Source organism: Python bivittatus, unplaced genomic scaffold (genome assembly GCF_059951505.1).
Source record: "Python bivittatus isolate LINGU-HERP-01145 unplaced genomic scaffold, Pbiv_v1 ctg000030_np1212, whole genome shotgun sequence".
Taxonomy (NCBI): domain Eukaryota; kingdom Metazoa; phylum Chordata; class Lepidosauria; order Squamata; family Pythonidae; genus Python; species Python bivittatus.
In genome coordinates, this window is record NW_028277031.1 from 4,007,888 (window position 1) to 4,028,226 (window position 20,339).

Sequence of the window (20,339 nt, forward strand, 5' to 3'; positions counted from 1 at the left end):
GGTGGTAAGCTAGTTTTGGAAAGTCTAATGGCCGTGCAGATTTTTGCAGAGAGCCCAATTCTGAGAGCCAATCTTGCTTTTTGAAAATATCATTAAATTTTGCTCCCTGGGCTCAAAGGGAGCCCGGTTTGTATGCCTGTAAACAAACATTTTTAGCACGTCTCCCAGCCCCTAGAGAGATTTCTTTCTCAGACAATCTCAGTTTAAACTTGCAGGTTAAATTCTCAGACCCCACCCGTCCAAAATATATTGTACATTTTTCCAGATTAAATCAGCTTCATAGGCATGTTGCGAACAGCGTATGTGTACCGTATTGGTGTACACACGTGCAGTGGGATGACTGCAGGCGGTTTGGAGCCGGATTTGGGTGGAAAAGCAGTTGAAGAGGAACTGCTGCTTTGGGGCGGGGTGCAAACGAGTGTCCAGAGCTGGGTCAGCTTTACTGGAATGGGAAGTGAATTTGCTTCCTCCGCGCAATCCGGCGATTTATCTGTCCTTGCACGGCACTCCTTTACGCGCGGTTTCGCGTTCCATAAATGAGCGCAGCAATTCTCACGCCGCTGCCCCGACGGAACCCGGAGAGCGCCGCGAAACAGGCGCGGGAGCGGGCGGCGCGTGGGGGGATCCGTGGCAGTGGCGGCTGCATCCCCACGGCCAGGAACCCAGGACGGGCCAGGAGCCCTGGGCGGAGGGGGGAGAGGGGCGCCCACTCCCGGCCCCCCTCGCCTCCCTTCCCACGAACCCGACATCCCCCCTGCCCAGTGCGTGCCTGCCCTTACGGGGGGCGCGACCCGGCGCTCTCTCCCCGCCAGCTGGCTGAGCCCCCCTCCCCACGACCCTCTCTGCGCCCCCCGGTTTGCCATGGGGAGGATGCCAGGGCGCGGTGGCGGGACTCCCCCCCATTCTTGGCCCTTTGGCCCCCCTCGCCGCTCCAGCTCGTCCTGGGGGCAGAGCTCCGCGGGGGCCGGGGAAGCCCGGCCGCGGGAGTGCGGGGAGCGCGGGGAGCGCGGGGAGCCCGCCTCGCCCCCGCCGCGGGGACGCGCCGCGGGGCGCGCGCGCCGCCGCCCCTCCCCTCCCCATGGCGGCTCCTCCCCTCCCCTCCTTCTCCTCCTCCTCCTCGGCGGCGGCAGCGGCGGCGGCGGCGTCGGTTGCTGTTCCCGGGGCGGCCGCGGCGCTGCTGCTGCTCCCTCCTGGCTGCTCCCTCCGCTCCTTCTGCGCTCCCGCTGCCCAGCCAGGCAGGCGGCAGGCCGGCGGCAGGCCGGCAGGCGAGTCCGCGGCGCAGCGCAGGCCCAGGCCCAGGCCCGGGCCCGGGGCGGCCGGCGGCCCCCCGACTGTCGCGGCGGCGCCGGCGCGGGCCCGGCCCGGCCGGCCGGGGCGCCCATGCGGATGTGACACTCGGCGTCGGCCATTTTGAGAGCGCGAGGGCGGAGGAGCCGCGGCCGAGCCAGGCGGGCGCGCAGGGCCGCTCTCCCGCCGGAGCCGGCAGCCCGCGCCGGGTGGGCCTCGGCCTCCCTCGGCCTCGCCCGCCGCCATTGGGCGCATTGCCAGCAAATACGTGCGCGTCTCCCTGCCGCCGCCGCCCCTGCCCGCCGAGGAAGGCCGCGAGGAAGCCGCCGCCCCGCCCGCCGCCGCCGCCGCGCAGCCCCCGCCCGAGGGGCCCCCGGCGCCCGCCATGAACCACCACCACCACCCGCCGCCGCCCCCGCAGCAGCAGCCGCCGCCGCCGCCGCCGCAGAAGCCGGGCGAGCAGCAGCTGAGCGAGCCGGAGGACATGGAGATGGAAGGTAGGCCCCGCCCGCGCCCCCCGCCGGCCCCCGCGCCGCGGCCCCGGCCGGCCCCGCGCCCACCTGCGCAGGTGAAGCGGGGCGCGGCCCCCTCCCTCCCTCCCTCCCTCGCTCCCCCGCGCGGCCTTCCCCGCCCCCCGCCGGTCGCCTGACCTCCCTAATCCGGAGTCGCTCCAGTTCGCCAGCCCCGGCCGCCGCCTGGCCGGAGGAGGCTGTCCCTGGGGGCCCCGAGGGCCCTTCCCCGGCGCGCTGGGCGGGGCCCGTGCCCCCCGCGTGGACGCGCGGCCTTCCTGCGTCCCCCCTTCCCGGGAAGAGCGGCCTCTCCGGCAGGGCCGGCGGCTGGCTCCCCTGCCCCCCGCGGAGCCCCGTTGCCACGTGTGGGCTCGTCGGCGGAGGTGGGGAAGGGGCTCGGCGCTCGACGGCCCGCGCGGCACCCGAGGAGGCCTTCTCGAGCGCCCCCCTTCCGGGCCGGGAGGCGCCTTCCGTCTCGCGCGAGGCCGAAGTTTAAAAGTTTGGCAGAGCGGGGGGGCGGAGGCTGCGAGCCTGCCTGCCTGCCTGGCGGGCGCTGGCCGGGGGGCGTCGGCGCGGGGGAGCACGGGGGTCGCCGCCGGGAGGGGAGGGGGCTGCCCCTGCAGGAATGCGCGGCGGCGGCGGCTGCCCGCGCGCTCCTCTCGGCCGCCCGCCGGGCGTCTGTCCGGGGTCGTTCGGAAAGCCCCCGGCCCCTCTCCATTGTACCTCGCACGCAGCCAGCCGCGCGGGAGGCTCGCCATTTTTAATTGGGGCACGGCGGCTCCGGGGGTTGTTTACAGCAGGCCCCCGGCCTTCGGGCGGGGACGCGGGCGGAAGCCCGGCGGTGCGCGGCCGCCGCCGCCAGCTCGCCCCGAGCCAGCAGGCCGCTGTCCCTGCTCAGTCATCCTGGGGGGGAGGAGGAGGAGGAGGAGGAGGTGGCCTTCCCGCGGGGATGCTCCTGGCCCCCCAGGCCCGGGGTCGCCCCCCGGCTGAAGCTCCGTTTTCGGTTGCGGTTGGCGCTGCTCTCCTGTAAACAGCTGGACCTTAAAACTTCTGTCCTCTTTACGTCGCCCAGCGACAGACAAGGTTACGTGCTGTGGGGTCAGAAATCAGAAACATCTTTCGGCAAAGGATTTTCTGACCTTAAATCACGTTTTGGCTACTCCGGTGCTCTGCTTAGAACAAGCCCACACCCTGGAAATGCGGGGGGGGGGGGGTGTCATAAAGAACCATGGGAAGGGTCAGTCGTAGTCGCTGCTACAAGATGTATGTGCATGGCTAAAATTCGGTACGTTTCAGGACTTTATTGCTCACAATAAGTAATGGTAATGCATTGTTGGGCTGTGTGAAGTTACGCAACCCAGAGCTCCATGGTGCAAAAGAAGTTTTCTACACACAGAAACCTAGCATAGTGTGATGGAGAATGGGGGGGGCGGTGTGTATGAGGAAGTGGTCAGTCATGCAAGGCTGCACCTGTGATCCAAAATCATGCAGCTCAGACATGCAGGGTTACTACTCCGGGGAAGATTAGAATTGTGTCACTTTGTGACAGCTGAGGAAAGGTGCAAGTTGTAGGGTAAAACATGTCCTCACCTACTTGTCATGGGGCGCAGAACTTTTTTGGTTAATCTGGTTTCCTCTTTTTAAGAATTGCTTGAACCTCAGTGGGCCATTCTTTTTCCTTCCCATTTATGTGGGACTTAAGGATCATTCTCCTTGACATCCTAGTTACTCCATATTTAAAGAACTGAGTGCTTCTTGTAAAATGAAATGAATTTAGGTATAATTCTCAGTTTGGTTTGCCCCAGCTTAGCTTACGGGTCTTCCATCAGAACCGTTCTCTCCTATTATGTTCTAGAAATAAAAAAATCTCAAATGGTATATTATGGTCTTCTGTTCATAAGTATGTATGTTTTGCTCCAAATTAATTAAAAGCTATATTTATATTTTAAACTCTCTTAGCTGTTAACTCACATTTTTTTGTAATCACAAGTAGTTTGTTGAATGAAAAGTAACACTTTCTTAGAAGTATATGTATTTTGAGGAGCTAGCAAATACTTAGAAATTCAGTTATTTCACCATCTCTGAACTGAAATAACAATGAAAACATGGTCTTTCAGGTTTAGTCAGGACTTTTCTGGTTCTTCATCCTATCTCCAACAAAATCCATCTTCTATCGTTAGTAGTTGAGGCCTCTAGGACAGTGTTTCTCAACCTTGGCAGATTTAAGATGTGTGGACTTTAATTCCCAGAATCCCCCAGCCAGCCATGGGAGTTGAAGTCCACACATCCTAAAGTTGCCACGGTTGAGAAACACTGCCCTGGTACATGACATGAAAGTGACTTCCTACTGTTTGTCTGCATGACCTGGAATTCAGTGATATACTATGTCTGTATATGGAGGTTTCTTTATAGAGCTTTAATGACTATAATAGCCATGGATAAACCTATTTGCCAGGAATTTACTTAATCCTTTTTCAGAGCTGCCTAAGCTAGTGGACTTTATGCACAGTGATGAATTATTGTGTGTTAATATGTCCTGTCTCTCCTGAGCCTGGCAGCAATAAGTTCTGTTTTGAGAAAAATCTTGCCTTATCTGCTGTGTCCATGATGTTTATTCTTTCCCTTATTTATCCTCTTGTTAGTTGCCTTATAAACCAAGAACAGGTTGGAGTTGGATTTATTTATGGGATGATCACATACATGTAAATGGGATGGTTGAGCTATAGTTAATGGAACTGGGGCATATGAAAGTTGTATTGGTGTCTTTGGGGTTTTTTAAAAAAAATATTTTACATTTCTTTGGTTGCAAAACTTTCATACAAGAAAAAAAATGAACAAAATTACATGTCCACACAGAAAACATTCTACGTAATATCACCATCTCTGATAAAATTAGCTTTCTGCTATACCCCTGTCTGTTTTTAAGGGGCATAATTATATCCCTGTTTGATCTCCAGTGGCCTATATATGATATTGGACCATTTTCATGTACAGGTAGTCCTCGACTTACAACCACAATTGGGACTGGAACTTCCGTCAGTAACCGATGGAGTCATTAAATGAATCGCGCCCAGTTTTACGACCCTTTTTGCCATGGTGTTAATCCATCTCCCCCCATTGACTTGGCTTGTCGGAAGCCCCCTGGGAAGGTCACAAATGGCAATCACATGACCCCGGGATGCTGCAGCTGTCGTACATACATGCCAGTTACCAAGCACCTGAATTTTGATTACGTGACCGTGGGGACGCTGCAGTGGTTGTAAGTGCGATGATAAGTCACTTTTTTACAGCACCATCATAACTTTGAACAGTCGTTAAATGAATGGTCATGAGTCGAGGACTACCTGTATTGTTCTTTGAAGGAACCCTAATAGCATTACAAGGCACCTCAGGATCTAGCCAAGAATCTCCTAATCTGGGCTCCTGGTATGCGAGTAGTAGTTTCTTTATTCCACATACAGCTTGGGTCCAGTTGTACTGTTAGTTTACTGTCAATATAACACCAACCATATGCACAAATGTTTTTATAAAGAATGGAGAGATACATGCTTGTCCAAAAGGATTCAGAGTTAAGTGATCCAGTGGAAGGAACAGTAAAAACAAAGACAGAATGAGGAGGGGAAGAGGATGCAATTATTTCAGTTATATAAACCTTAGGTTAATTACAGTAAGGGACTAAAGGTTGGGGGGTGTTTTTGTTTTGTTTTTCCAAAGGCTTCACATTAAGTTTAGGTTTGAGGAGGCATTTAAAGATAAGTAGATGAGGTAACTCCAGAAATTTTTGACAGCAGGAGAAAGAGGGCAGAATTGAGGAAGTAGGAAAACTTTGTCTAATTGTGAGTGGAGAAACCGGATAGATGATGGGGCATGAGACGGGCAAGGCCATTGAGGATTGTGAAAGGAAAGAGAAGTAAACAGGAAGGGAGTTTAAACAGATGCCTTGTAGTCTGATTGAAGGCAGGTGAATAAATTTGGTAGAGAATTTTGGATAGATGGTATGAGGGTTAATGAGATACTTTTTTTTAAATAGATAAGGTAAAAGATGACCAGGATGTAGAGCAGAGTTTTTGGACTAAAGGAAAGATGGATTTTGCAATGCTGTCAAAGGAGAAGAGATGTGATTTGAAAATGGGGGTAGTATAAAGGAGAAAATTCTCTCAGATTTGGGATTATCAGGGAGATGGGTAGGTGGTGGTATTACGATATAGATGATGCTGGAAGCTGTGAGCTGAGCCAGGAACACTGTTGTGGAAAGAGGAATGATTGCAGTTCAAGAGCAAAATCTGGAGGAACCCCAAAGAAATAGAAGATGAAAGTGCTTCACATTATGGAAACAATAAAAGAGCAGTCAGGTGGGAAGAGAGCAGACCTTAGGGTAAATTACAAAGATGTGTAGCAAAATGCAAGTACAAAGCAGGAGAGAAATCAACTGTATAGGGATTGAAGAGAAAATCACACTGTAATAGACTGTTAAAGACACTACTATGTACTTGGACGTTGTTACAGGAGTACTGGATGTGATTGTAAATAAAGCATCCTTAGATATAAACAGAGATTCTTGTACTGGTATCTTAACCTGGATAATAAATTAAAATGCTGACATAATCTTCCAGCAGATATTACTTGAAAGCTAACATGGATATTTTCTTTTTCTTTGAGGTCTGAGAACATGACCAGTATATTTTTTGAACATTGGCCAGATACCCTCTCCAGCATTTCTGGAAGGATGTTTTTCATTTTGCTGTTGACACTTTTGTGTCTGTAGACTCAAGTTAATCGAGGTGTAAATCAAATCCTTAATTGCTTCAATTGTTCTTAATTCCTGCTCTTTTTAAGTAAAAATCAGTTTAGGGGGGAAAAAAACTCCATTTATTCTGAATTTGGCTATTTGATTTTACCACATATTTTGCATGTCCCATGTTTTGATTCTTGAACAGTAAATAACTGTTGAACATGTGGCAGCAAATTATCATTTCTAATGAAACTTCAGATGTTTTTTGTTTTCTTGAATTGGTCAGAGATAAAATTTGCTTTCTTAAAAGCAAAACCGTTTAACTAAAATGGTAGGATGTTAGAGGAGCAAAGCAGCCTAAATTGCACAGGGTGAAGAGGAAAGGTAGTTCCATTTTTGCGTTGCTGGAACAGATGAGAGAGATGTCGGTGAGAAATAGTCTTCGATTTTTTTCAGGGACTAAAAAATATGGTAATTTCTCTGAGATGAGAACCATGACTGCTTTAACTGTGATTCAACCTTTTGACATCTTGTGAGAATACCAAAGATGCCTCTCCATCATCTTGATCATGGCCTTTTACTCCTGATTACGTGCATCTTGAAAGTGTTCCAGAGTGCAGTACCATCTCAAGCATTCCGTTTGATTCTTGACAGACCACATATGAAGCCAAAACTGAGTTGATTATTGATGTGAAAACATTGGGATTTTGTTCCTATTTGTGCTTTTATTAGTTAGTGAATGAGATCCTTGGGGTGGGGGCGCTTGCTTTACTAATTTTTCAGCTGTTTAAACCTGACTTGGGTTGTTTAGTTATCTTGTGGAATTATTTTTGCAGGTTATAAATAAACATGAAGTAAAACCTATATAGGTTATTTTCTAGTTTGTTCTTACAGCTTCAGGGTATTGTATTGGGGATGTTGGAATAAAAGGCTGAAAGACATTAATTCAAAAGTGTCAATGCAAGGCTTTTTTCCCTCTTCCTATTTCTACTAAATTCCATCTCCCCTTCATGTTACTGTCCCCCAAATAAAAATAATGATTAAAAAATTCTTTGGTAGTTTAGAGCCCGTGACTTGGAGATCTAAGACATCTTTTTTTTTTCAGCTGTTTATTTCTGAACTTCTCACAAATTGTGGTTAATGTTAAGAGTGACTTATTGTAGCATCATTTTGCACAAAAAGTGTTCAGACATGAATAGATTTTTAATAAACATTATCTATTTTTAAAATTTTTGTGCGTTTGATCTGTGGTGGCATTTTTTAAAATAAATAAACTGACTTATTTCGTACAGTTCAAAATTGGCTTATTACAGCATAGGGGAAACTAACCATAGTTTGTGTATATATAAGAGTAGACTAAGATTCATTGAAATGGAACCCAGTGCTTTGACTCCTGAGATTGCTTCAGAAGAGGAAGGAGACATGCATGAGCCTGAGGCTAGGGTCAGGATATTCAACCATGGCTTATTGCTAATTGCAAACACAACCATGTTGCAGCTGCTGGTAAGTTTCCTTGGGCGTCATCATAATGTGTCATTGCTAAACCTCAACAAACCTTGTCCTTTTCAGGATGAGCCACTAGGGAGGAGAGGAGGCATCTCCTACTTAGGTAAACAGAAAGTAACTAGGCATTTTCAGTAATAAGGTGCTCTCACTTGTGCATGTGTTAAAACGCCTATTTAGATTGTGCTTCTACTGATAAATTGTTTTGTGATAGGCTTGTGCTGGTTTATATTTTGATTATGACCATTGATTGTTTGGTGTAAAGCTGGCAAACCTTATTTTTTTTACTATTATGTCTCTTCCCTGGCTACATCTTCTTAACTCAGTGCAAAGAAACACATAATAGTTATTATTTTTCGTAGCATCCCATGGACTTGATTAATCCAATTATATATTTGTATATGTATAATCTGTGGAGATAGAAAGCCAACAGGGATATGAGAGTTGTATATTGCAGTGAGTGTCTCATAGGACCACCTGGTGGCTGGTTATAAGGATGTAAGCTAGTTCCATTAAATTCCTGACTGTTGGAATACTATTTCCTTGGGGAAAAAAGTTACTGATCAGAAGAAACTGAGGGAGGAGAAAAGCTCCTCCATGCAGCTTTCTGGCCCACTAAAAATGACCACTCCCCTGACAGAAAGGAGAATGAGGGTCTTGTGGGAAAGCATGTGTCTGGGGAAAGAATTCATACGAGGGAACTCATCCTTGGAAGAAGAGGGACATACCTTCAGTAGACGGAGAGCGCCTGGTAATGAGTTACTTAATCGTTAGAAATTATTATTTGCAGCAGGTATGTAGCCTACCTGGAAATTGTCTGCATAATGAATGCTAGGGTGGAGACTAGTGTGACACTTATTGCTACCAGTGTCATGAGGAAATGTGAAGTTGTTGAAAGCTAGGATCTTCCATCTCTGAAATTCTCTTTCTTCCACATTGAAAGTCAGGTAGGTAGACAAAACTAAAGGTTTTAATGGTAGCATAAAGGGAAAGGATATAAATTATTTTGGAGACTGGATTCATTGTGGGGCAAACGGCAGCATGAAAGGACCTTATATTTAACTAAGCAGGAACCTAATGGGATTGGTTCATATTGATATCAGAGGGAGTTTCTCTCTACAGAAAAGGCATAATATCAAGCTAAAAGCTTTAGAATGCCAGACTTTTCAGCAAAATCACTGTGTCTAGCAAATACTGTCTAAAAAGTAATTTTGGTACTAAGACATGTTATGCTGCCTCACCAAAATATTCAGGGAAATATTTAGGAGAATGACATCAGAACATTTTCACAGTAAAAGTGTATAATAACGGCTGACTTCATTTATTGTTCCATAGACTGGATAAATGTGTGTTACAAATAAATATGTTGAGATAACTTGAACTAGAATAGCTCATGAAACTGACCAGAGGAAGCATGAATTCTAGCACTGATGGCTATCAAATGCAATTTATACGTAAGTGAAAAACTGCCAAGGAAGCCCAAAAGAAAAATGTTAGGAACCCTCTTAAAAATGAAGGCAGTGGGAAAAGCTGCTTCTAGAATATGTAGAAATTATTCAACAACATATTGAAACTAAGACAGGTTTGGGGAATTAATCTGCACCTTTGGAGGGTGTCCAGGTTGAGTTATCTATGGACATCTAGAAGAGAACTCAATTAGAAAATTCTGTGGAACAATCCAGTGCGGGTTTTTTTTTTTTTGGTCTGAATCAGAAACAAGAGATACATGGTGTGTGTGGGAAAAAGAAATTCAACTCATTGCATGTGAAAAATAGGAGTGAAGGCCACCCTCTTTTTTACTAGAAGGTCCTTGGATGGGTGCTCTCTATATGGAGATTATACAATTATGCTTTTCAAATGATTGAATGTAACTATTCAGTACTTTATTTGATACTGAAATAGTACTGCAATTTGTGCTTTTTTCAGGATATTGGACAAAGATATAACAATTATTTTTAAAAAATTCTTGAGGGTGACTCAGTTCAGATGACTTTCTGGTAGTTATCCCAGGAGAATGATGCTGTGTATATATAAGCTGCAGTCGTGAAACCAGTTCAGCCTGTACTACTTTGAATGACAAAATAGAATGTTTGGAAGTGGCTGTCAAGGTGTGGAGGCAGGAGTCACTTGGTGATGAGCTCCAACTTGCCCCAAATCCCTTGGATTGTTATGGATAATAGTTAGGAAAATGGGGACAATGACAGCAATGTTCTGAAGCCTTGCAGCAAGTCTGTGAATGCCAGAGACTTGTAGAATGGAATTAAAGGATAAAAACTTTGAAAGAATTTCCCAAGGCACATCTGTTCCCTCCCTGAAATTTTACAGATCAATTTACATTTTATTGAGCATGCCGAGCTCTCAACTACGTTTATATTTTGACAAGAGCAGTGATGGCGATATCTGTAAAAGTTGTCCATAATATTAATTGGTTATTCTGATCATCAAGATAGAAATCAGTCAAGTTCCCAGTTCATGGCCCATTTATTTATTTATTTATTGGCTTTTTTGTTATTTATTTAGAGGCCAGATAATTCCGGGTGGCTTACATGATAAAATACCAAGAAAAGAAAATCCTGAACATTTGGAAGGGACCAATACAACCACCCAAAGAAAAATTGACAGGGGCTCAACAGCCATCTTCCTCCAAACCTGGAGCAAAGCCAAGTTTTCAGTGACTTGTGGAAAATCCTCCAAGTGGGAACCATATGGAGATCTGGGGGCAGGGAAAGCGCATTTCCTAGATGATGATGCATAGTTGAAGGGTCCTGAAGCGCACTCGGTGCCCCATCTTACTGGGCAGGTGGACACTGGGAGATGGGCACTTACCAAATAATTAGGCCCTTTCCCATGAAGGGTTTTATAGGTGATAACCAGTCTCTTTAATTGCACCCAGAAGGCAACTGGTAACCAGTGTAGATCACAAAGCAACAATGAGACATGAGCATATCATGGTACACTCATCACTGCCACATTCTGGACCAGCTGTAGCTTCTGGATGGTCTTCAAGAGCAACCCCGTGTACAGCATGTTGCAGTAGTCCAGTCATAAAGTGAATCCAGAAATGCCACTTGAGAGCAACACTTGGTTTTGGAGAGGCATGTTGTAGCCAGGACAAAAACTAAATTTGATTTGGGCTTTGTTTAAATAACTAACTAAGTTAAAGTTAGTTATTAACAAATTGAAGCTTGGGTTTGGTGTGAATTTAGACCAGTTTGATTTTGATGTGCAAACAAACCAGCATTAGTTATAACAAATTTTGATTTGGCAACATGTGTGAACTATGCATGTTTTCTCAAATGTGCATTTTACTGTGTTTGAATAGTAGAATTAATGTGAATTGAATCCCTAACTTAAATTCTTAGTCAATGTGTTTGCATTTATGTAGAGGGCACAATTTGTCTTTTTCTGCTTCTTTGATGAAAGTGGTCTGTGGGGTATATGCGCAAGGGCTTTTGGATTATGCTGAAAGAGTATCAAAAGGTTCACTTGTAAAAGTTTATTTGTATTAACGGTCATTTAATCTGTTCAGGAAATGTACGAATTTAAGAAGGAATCCTGAAATATGTCATTACTGTATTGATTTAAATGGTTTAGGTTCAGAATCAGTCCCTATAATCACATCTGCATATCCAAAAGGGCTTTTTAGATACTGGGATAGTTTTGAAGGCTAGATGTGGAAGGTAGGGAGTTTCAAAAATAGGTTTTAATATATTATAGAGTAGTGGTGGCATTATTTAATTTATTTAAAACCCCAGAGATCACGGACAGACTTTTAGCTATAGCTTTGGATTTCCACAAGCACCTATTGGGCTGCCGTTACTCATATTTCATACAAGAAAGCAGATAATTGTACAGCTAATAAAAACAAAACAGTCTTATAAAACACAGAATGTGTGGCTCAAAGTGTTGCACTTCTGGCTGGATAACTGGAATTGTAATTGAACAATGCACTCATTGCCCACACCTACTATATAGTCTATTCACTAAGGCAACATCATTGATGAAAAGAAAAATAAAATAAGGAAATTGAAGGTCTGACCTATTTAACTTAACACAGCTAAAATGATCACAAGGTTGATATAGACCAGGTTTGAGATAAGATCTCTTCACCAAAGATCAAGGAACTCAAAACAATGGGGGGTTTGTGCAAAAGTTGGTTAAGACTGTGCTCCCCGGGGCAAAGGCTACTTGTGGACATAACATATTCAATTCAGTTGGGCCATTGATAGTGCCCTGATTTAAAATAGTTTTTTTTAAACAGATGAGTGAAGTGAAAAGATCTTCCATTCTTGTTTAGCAGGAATATTTAACTCCATTTAGAGCTGCTTTTTTTCTGTAGTAATATCAGCCTGTAGCAGGAACAAGCAAACCAAAAACATTGGAGGACTGTAGCTCTGGATCCTGGGAGATACCAGCTGAAATTCACTTTGGGTACTACAGGTGAAATGGGTACATGGTGCTCTATTTCTCCATTATTACTGAGATCTATAAGAAATTCTGTGAATTAAAATAATTCAGAGCTAATCTGAAAATGGTGTGTTTTCTTTCTTACAGTTTCCTGAAATTCAGGATTTTCAAAATAATAGTTTCACAAGATAATATAACATACATTACTGATTTTTTCTCCTGATCAGATACTATAAAATTATCAGATTAGATAATGTTATAATCAATTAAATTGCTACATTTAAAAAGTCTTATCTGGTGTTTAAAACGTGTCAGTGCTTATTCTTTTTTGTCCTTGTTTTCTGCACTACAAAACATAAAATGCATTTCATTTTTATTAGATTTTAGTGAAGAGGGTCCTCAATTTCTATGGCACTGTAATCCCCTAAAATGATAAATGAATTTGTATGACCCCCTCATGAATAACTTTAATGCCTTTATTAGAGGCCGACTTCGGCAAGATGTAGATATGCTTCTTAATCTAAGTATCACAGAGGTTCTCAGACTTCATGGTATTGCAGCTGCAAAGACCAGAGAGAGTTTGGCAGTGATCCTGGTTTGCCAGTGAAAGCCTGATCTTAAGGAAGCTGCCCCCCACCCAATTGCTTGTGACCCCTGGTTGCTTGTCACAACCCACATTTTAAGAATCCCTGCTTTAGAGTAAAGAAACATGATGTTTTACTTAGGAGCTAGTCCCATTGAACCCAATGGTACTTACTTTCGAATAGAGCTATGTGGGGTGAACTGTAAGGTGTTTAGATTTGAGGGACTACAGTCCATGATCTGCTTATTTGGAATTAAGGTCCAGTAAACAAATGATCGGATTCTGAATAGCCAGCTTTTAGGTTAGGCCCTTTGGAAAGATTTGCCTTAAAAGGGCCACCTCAAAATAGTCATATAAATACATAAATGCCCTCTGCGCTTTTGATAAAAACATGGCATAATTCAGTTTGATTGATAAGGCATTTTATGTTAAAACTATATTATCTTAAACTAAGATTTGATAAGGAAGTATAAGTTTTGCACATCTTTCAGTTATTCCCTGAGATTCCATGTTTTCTTCTTCCTTTGGGAAAAAGTGGGAGAAAAGGAGAAAGTTTTGTTGATAACTTGGGAAAACTCTCTAGTGCACTATATACTTGCGCCAGCTCATACCCTCTCCTCCTTTCTACAGTGTTGTGATTGTCCATAATAGTACCTCATGTATAAAGTGAAAATGATGATGATCTCAGAATAGCTGGTCCAGTCCAACACTATAAATAATTATCCTTTAACTGATGTTGGGAGTGACTCTGTAGGGCAGGTATATCTTTTTCTGCAAACATTCTTTTTTTCTTCTTCTTTTCTCCTTTTTTGGCCTCTGGGGATATGGCTCATGGAGTGATAACACCACCATAATAGGCAGAGCCAAGCCTTTTAGGTATAGCATTGAGGTGGCTTTAAAGGATGAAATGGGTACTTAAAATCTTTCAGAATTAAGACATCTATTGTGATTCTTATTTAAGGAGAGAAGTTGAAAAAATACAATGCCACTGGGGGATGTTTGGATATTGTAAAATGGGTGCTGAAGGGTGCATGGGATCCTTGAGTTGCTCACTCCTATATTGCTGGGGCGGGATTAAAGGTGAGTCAACAACAATAATGGCAATATATATATAGATGTCACAAATTATGAAGTACCCCTCCCCCCAATGCATGTTTGGGTAAAAGTGGGTCTCAGGTCTGAAAAAGTTGAATTTTGCAGAAGGCACCCCCCAGTGTAATTGTAAGGTAGGTGAAATTAGCTATTTTGGAATTCTGACATGGAGCTGCATGAAAATATGGCTTTGTTTCTCCACTTGAGCAAGGGTAAAGACTCACTGATTCAGTCTGCTTGTTAATCTGCTCATGACCGGGATGTTAGGTAGTTTGTGCAAGTCACAGTGAGAAGCTTGAGCATAGATCTAATCTCTTTATCTTGTCTGAGGCATACCGTTTTCTTCTGAGCAGTGATGCAAGGATGCCTGTGCAGAAGTTGAAGGCTGTGCCTCTTTTAAATGGCACGTAATTTGGTGTTTTGTTTTCAATATATGTACTGTTCAAGGAGGAAGGGAAGCAAAGGAGTATTGGTTTTTACCTGACTGAAAAACAGAGTGGAGTAACATTTTCTGAAATGCGATTTTGCTATAATAATATCTGGAGACCATAGTAGAAGCAATCTCTTTGTTCAAGGTACATTGTTACCATGGTACTTTCAGTTAATTCTTAAACTGTCAAGTGTGAATTGTTAATCAGTTGTGAAGTGTGTGTGACTCACCTAAGTGAACAGGCTCCCAAACTCTTCTATATGTGGGATCATTTGAGAGTCATCTGTAGATTTAAAAGAAAATTTAAGTATACATGTGTAGATTCCTAAACTTAAAAAAACAAGGTTTCTGGGTTATATTTAATCACAGAATAATCAAAATGTAGACTTTGTATATAGCTGATATTTAAAGCAGTGCAAGTTACATTGGTGCAGGGTTCAAACTTTTAACTTTTTTTCAGCAGATGCCAAAATTGCTTTTGCCTGCTTTTGTTTCTTAAATTGAAATTTTGTCATAGGACAAGAACATGCAAAATGAGTAAAATTCTGATCCCAGAGTATTCCTGTGCATGGATGAATAAAATATAGCATATTCCAGACCTCTAATTCTGAGGTATTATTAATAATCATGGAGCAAAAATGTGAGAGATTGTCCATACAGAATTAGGAACCACGTTCTCCTCTGCTTGTCCGAAGGCAGTCTTGCAACTAGTTGAAACAATTAGGGATGCTGGGAACCTTGGCATCTTTCTGGGCTGATGTACCCATGCACCTACCAGTAAGGATTTGCCAGGCTTGCTACTCTCCTGCTCTTTATTTACTTTTTAAATAAAAACAAGCAAACAGGGCAGCAAGATGTCCATTTTCGGCATTATCCTTATATCAGAGAAAGCCCCCATGCTTTGGATGTATGTCTGGCTGCTTAGAAAAAGGATGAAATAAATAGAGTAGGGAGAATATTGCGGGAGGAGTGGATAGAGAGGGTGGCAGGCAGTACAGGTAGTCCTCGCTTACCGACTACTTGTTCAGCAACCATTCAAAGTTACACCGGCACTGAAAAAGATTTACAACCAGTCCTTGAAGTTGCGGCAGTCACAGTGTCCCCGTAGTCACATGATCATGATTCAGGCGCGTGGCAACTGGTACACATTTACAACTATTGCAGCTTCCTGCAATCACATGATCGCCATTTGCAGCCTTCGCAGCTGGCTTCCATCAAAGTCAGTGGGGAAGCCAGCAGGAGGTCGCAAGTTGCGGTGATGTGACATTGCATTTAACTGGTATGGTGGTTTGTGTAATGACTGCAGCCAGAACTGATGTAGTAAGTCAGGCACAGTCACATGATGTTTCACTTTATGCCTGCATGGCTTAGTGATGGAGTTGCCAGTCCCAGTTGCAGCCATAAAGTGGAACATCACGTGACCGCACCGTACTGGAAGAGGAAGGTGAAAGGACAGAGCTAAAGGGCTCTGCAATCAAGTGGAAAAGTTGACTTGCTTTATTGTGCATTATAAAAAGCTATTAAAGGAGGTGGAAGAGAAATGAGGAAAATGATAACTGTGGACAAAGGACATTGGTGTTTTTTGATGATGAAAGGAAATGGAAGCCAGGTAGTTGAGGAAAAGAAGGGAAGCAAGATATAGTGGAGAGTGATTGCAGATTTAGTATTAGGAAGATTGATTGGTTTGTGTGAATAGGACATGAAGTGGGGAGAAGGCGGAAGTAGAATGTGGAAGGGAAAGAGGATTTCTGTAATCATTTGGGGCTTAGGAAAGGAGAGCTGCAAGGAACTCTTGAGAGGGAGATGAAATCAACAGTGAAAGAGAAGGGCTGCACTTTCTTGCCATTATTACTATTATTAATATCAGCGGTGGCCTCACTGGAGATTTTAGGAACTGTAGCTGTTAGTGAGCTGCTAAGGAGAAAGGTGGTCTTAGACCATGACTACTGGGATTAGTAAAGGGAGTTGTCAATCTGGGTTGGGTGAGGGACCTTTTTCTTGAAGATGAGGGAGCCTGATTGTCTGCTAACAAGGGCTGCTGTCAGCCTACCTCCCTTCTGGAACCTGTTGGTTTGATGTTTAGGGCATATCTTGATTAGATTATAAAACAAATTGTTACATAGCTGCTCTCTGAGTAAGAACTAGAGAGCAGCTGAGGAAGGATTTTGCATCCTCAGCACCAGAGGAGGAGTGTAAGGGGAGCTTGGTTCTGGTGAGATGAAGACTTGGGAGAGAGAGAGAGAAGGAAAAAAAGAGGGTTGTTGGGTTTGTATGAACATGTGGGCAGGACCTGGAAGGAGAAGAAAAGGGTAGCAACTTGGCAAGAATAGCCAGTAGGCTGGTTACAAGACAGTAAGTGGTTGGTTTGGGGGGGGGGGGTAAGGGTTGTGTTCTTTGAAGATCCTTGGATATCCAAGATGGGGCTGGTTGACATAATTAGAGGAGGCTTGGAGGGACATAATCTAGTTTTATTTCAGAACAAATGGTGTCATATCAGAAGGTGGAGGACATCAGAATGAATCTTTGTCATAAGCAGATTGTTTCTTGATCAGCGTATCTCCACTACTGAAGATAAGAAGAAGGGGGACCAAATAAGACCTTTCACCTCTGTTACCTAGTGGAACTGTTCAGTTTCCTGCAGTTGCATGGAGTTTTCCCCAGTATGGCAGGCACTTATGCCACAACTCTCATTGATCTCTGGAATACAGAGCAAGTGCAGAGCAAGTTCAGTGCAATTCCCCCTAAGCAGCCTCTTGCTGTTTGCAAGCCTTAAGAAGCTCCATGGTTTGCTAGAAATTCCAGGAAATGAAGCACCAGAAATGATGCATGGAGTGATAGTGGCAGAAGGTGAGGAACGGCCACGAGTGCATGAAGATGTGCACTTGTGAAGAGTCTATACTTTTCTGCCTGTATTGCCTCAGCAAAATGTTGCCCAGCAGCTATACTTAGGGTCATCTGTATCTTTCTGCAGAAGGAGAAGCTGAAAGATCTTCTGGCCGCTATGATTGGTTGGCTGTACATTTTCCTGATTGAATTGCAAAGGAAGTAGCTGGGGTGCTGTCTTGCAAAGTGGCCTGAGATTCTTTTGAGTTTGTGGGTTCTGAGGAAGCAGACAGGGTCCTCTGTAGCATATGCTCAAATGCTTCTGGACTAGATCTTGGCTCTCCTTGGCTCCTTTGAGCAGCCAGACAATGTGGATAAGGAGCTGGGCTTAGAAAGTAAATCAGTGCTTCATTGAAGGGGGGAGATAGCGCCTGCCTCCTCGAAAAAGGCACTGATGTACTACTACTACTTGAGGCTCTTTCTTGATCCAACTGTGTTGAATGACTACCACCCAGTGTCCAACCTTCCTTTTTAGGGAATGTTTCAGAGGAGATAGTTGGCCTGCTGTTTCATACAAAGCAGATTATCTGGATTTTGAGTTGTCAGGGATTGGGTCCAGATATGGCATTGGCTTGTGGATGATTTCTGAGAGGAACTGGATGGAGGGGAAGAGGAGCTCTTATGGTTCTTTTAGTTGTCTCAGCCACGTTTGATACTATTAGCCATTACAGTGGAACCTCGGTTTACGAACTTAATTCGTTCCGTGACTCTGGCCCCAACCCGAATTGGTCGCAACCCGAAGGAAATTTCCCCATAAGGTTCAATGTAATTACCGTTAATCCGTTCTGGCGTGGAGGACAGGGAGGCGGCTATTGCTTGGAGGGAGAGTCCCCCTCCCTACGACCACGTGTCAGGGGTGGAAAATGGCTGCGGACCACGTGTCGGGGCAGAAAAATGGCCGCAGACCGTGTCACGGGAGGGAAAATGGCCGCGTATCCTGCTCATACCCCAGGGCGGAGTTCGCAAACCGAGGTAAATTTTTGCGGCCGGAGCTGGTCGTAACCCGAAAAGTTCGTTAACAGAGGCGTTCGTAACCCGAGGTACCACTGTATATCTTTCTCTATCATCTGCAAGGGTTGGGATCTGGCACTGTTCTACAGTGGTTCCCCTTCTTTTTAAGAGGACATTCCCAGTCAGTATTAGTGGGGAGCCACTATTGAAGCCCTTGGCCATTCCAGCGTGGGGTACCACAGGGTTCCCCATTCTCCTATGAAACTATTGAGAGGTGTCATCCATCAGTTAGAAATGAAGCAGCAAGACAAGATGGCAGTGCCAAAAATCATCTGATTCTTTAGTGGCCCCTACACTAATCTGGATGGGGCTACGCTATTTATGAAGGAGCAGGTCCATGACTTGAGCGTCCGATTGGATTCATTCAGCCTGAAAGTTCATTACTGCTTCAGTCATTAAAAAACTTTAACCACAAATAATAAGTTTAGTCTTGCCAGATTCTTGAGTTTGAATTAATACAGGCTTGGCAGGTTTCAAGTTTAGAAATTAAAGTCATGAAAACTGCAGTGTCATGATAAGCCAGAATGTTGGCTTGATGGGAACGGATACTGTGCCAGTGCACACAGTCCTACTAGATTATAATCCCTTGCCAGCGAAATCATGAAGCAAACCATGGAAACTACTTCCATGATGTATTGATTGTGATGTGTGATCTGGGATCTCTAGCTTTTGACTCCCAAACAAATCAGAAATCAGAAGCCAAGAGCAAATATAATGGGGGAAGGGGAGGGCTCCAGAGTTTCCAGTTTTCACACTGGAATAAACAAAGTGCAGAAGATACAAAGCATCTTGTTAGTTTCTCCAAGCGATTGGAAGAACCAAATGGGAGTAATATCTAGCAATACACTGCTTATATATAGTAACCCTGAATTCTCTGAAACTCTGGCTTACTGCGGCAAAAGAACATACTGTATTCATTTCAGGGTGTCTGGCTTTAACTTTGCCCAGAGTGATATTGTAAAATGCAGGTGCTTGTATTTTTTAAAATAAATAGATAGAATAAAATAAACTTTTCTTCCAAGCTCCTTCCTCTGAAATAATGCTTTTGAAGAACTTTGTCCTTCAATTCCTGTTAGGAACTTTTTAATATTAAATAACATATAATTGATTGATTTGCACTCAGAGTTATTTCTAACATCTTTCAAATGGATAGAACAGTACTTACTGCTTGTAATAAGATACAGATTGTATCTACTGACCTGTTGTTTATCAGACTTGTATTGTACTTTCTTAGGATTTACATTATGGAGCTGCAAAGCTCCAATGTAGTAACCCTTTCTTGACTCTGTTGTCCTAAATTGAAAGCAAAGGTGAGGGCTAGAGTTGATTGCTCCCAAGCAGTTGTTTATTACTAGGCTTCCTGTGAGAGTTTTAGGGTTAAATGATAGCACAGAATAAGGAGCTGTAAATAAAAGGATGAAACAAATATGGTGCTTTGTCAAGGGCCTACATTGTCTTGCTTGTTTAGCTCCTGGATGCCTGGAGAAACTTGCAAGATGGACCAGTGATCAGGACAAGCTAGATAACTTAATGAAGTTAGTAAGCCGCCGTGAAGGTCCAGGAGTCTGCTAATACAATAATCCCAATTTTATTATTTTTTAAAAAATATTTTTATTTAAAGAATTTATAATCAAGTAACTCTGGGCAGCTAACAGTACCAAGCCATAAAACAGTACAAAATAAAAACAATGCAATATAATACTATGCAATGTGATGCAGCTGAGGTGCCTAGCAAAATTCTTCCATAATGCATCATACATATATACTTAGGCTCAGCTAACATCCTGGCCCCAGTGCTTGAGGGGAAAAAAACAGGTCTTCAATGCCTTCCAAAGGCTGACGGGGTTGGGGCCATTCAGCTCTCAGGCGGAGAGGCTGTTCCAAAGGATAGGTGTCACAACA

General features: G+C 44.3%; 1 protein-coding gene across 2 annotated transcripts in view; it reads left to right on the top strand.

The window, feature by feature from the left end:
* The first annotated feature begins 1,111 nt into the window (after nucleotides 1–1,111).
* Nucleotides 1,112–20,339, top strand: part of USP7 (ubiquitin specific peptidase 7) — a 71,973-nt gene continuing 52,745 nt past the window's right edge. For both annotated transcript variants that reach the window (XM_088152846.1, XM_088152852.1), the window contains exon 1: nucleotides 1,112–1,784. In XM_088152846.1, the coding sequence (XP_088008972.1) occupies nucleotides 1,673–1,784 (112 nt within the window). In that variant the 5' untranslated portion in view covers nucleotides 1,112–1,672. The remainder of the gene's footprint in view (nucleotides 1,785–20,339) is intronic.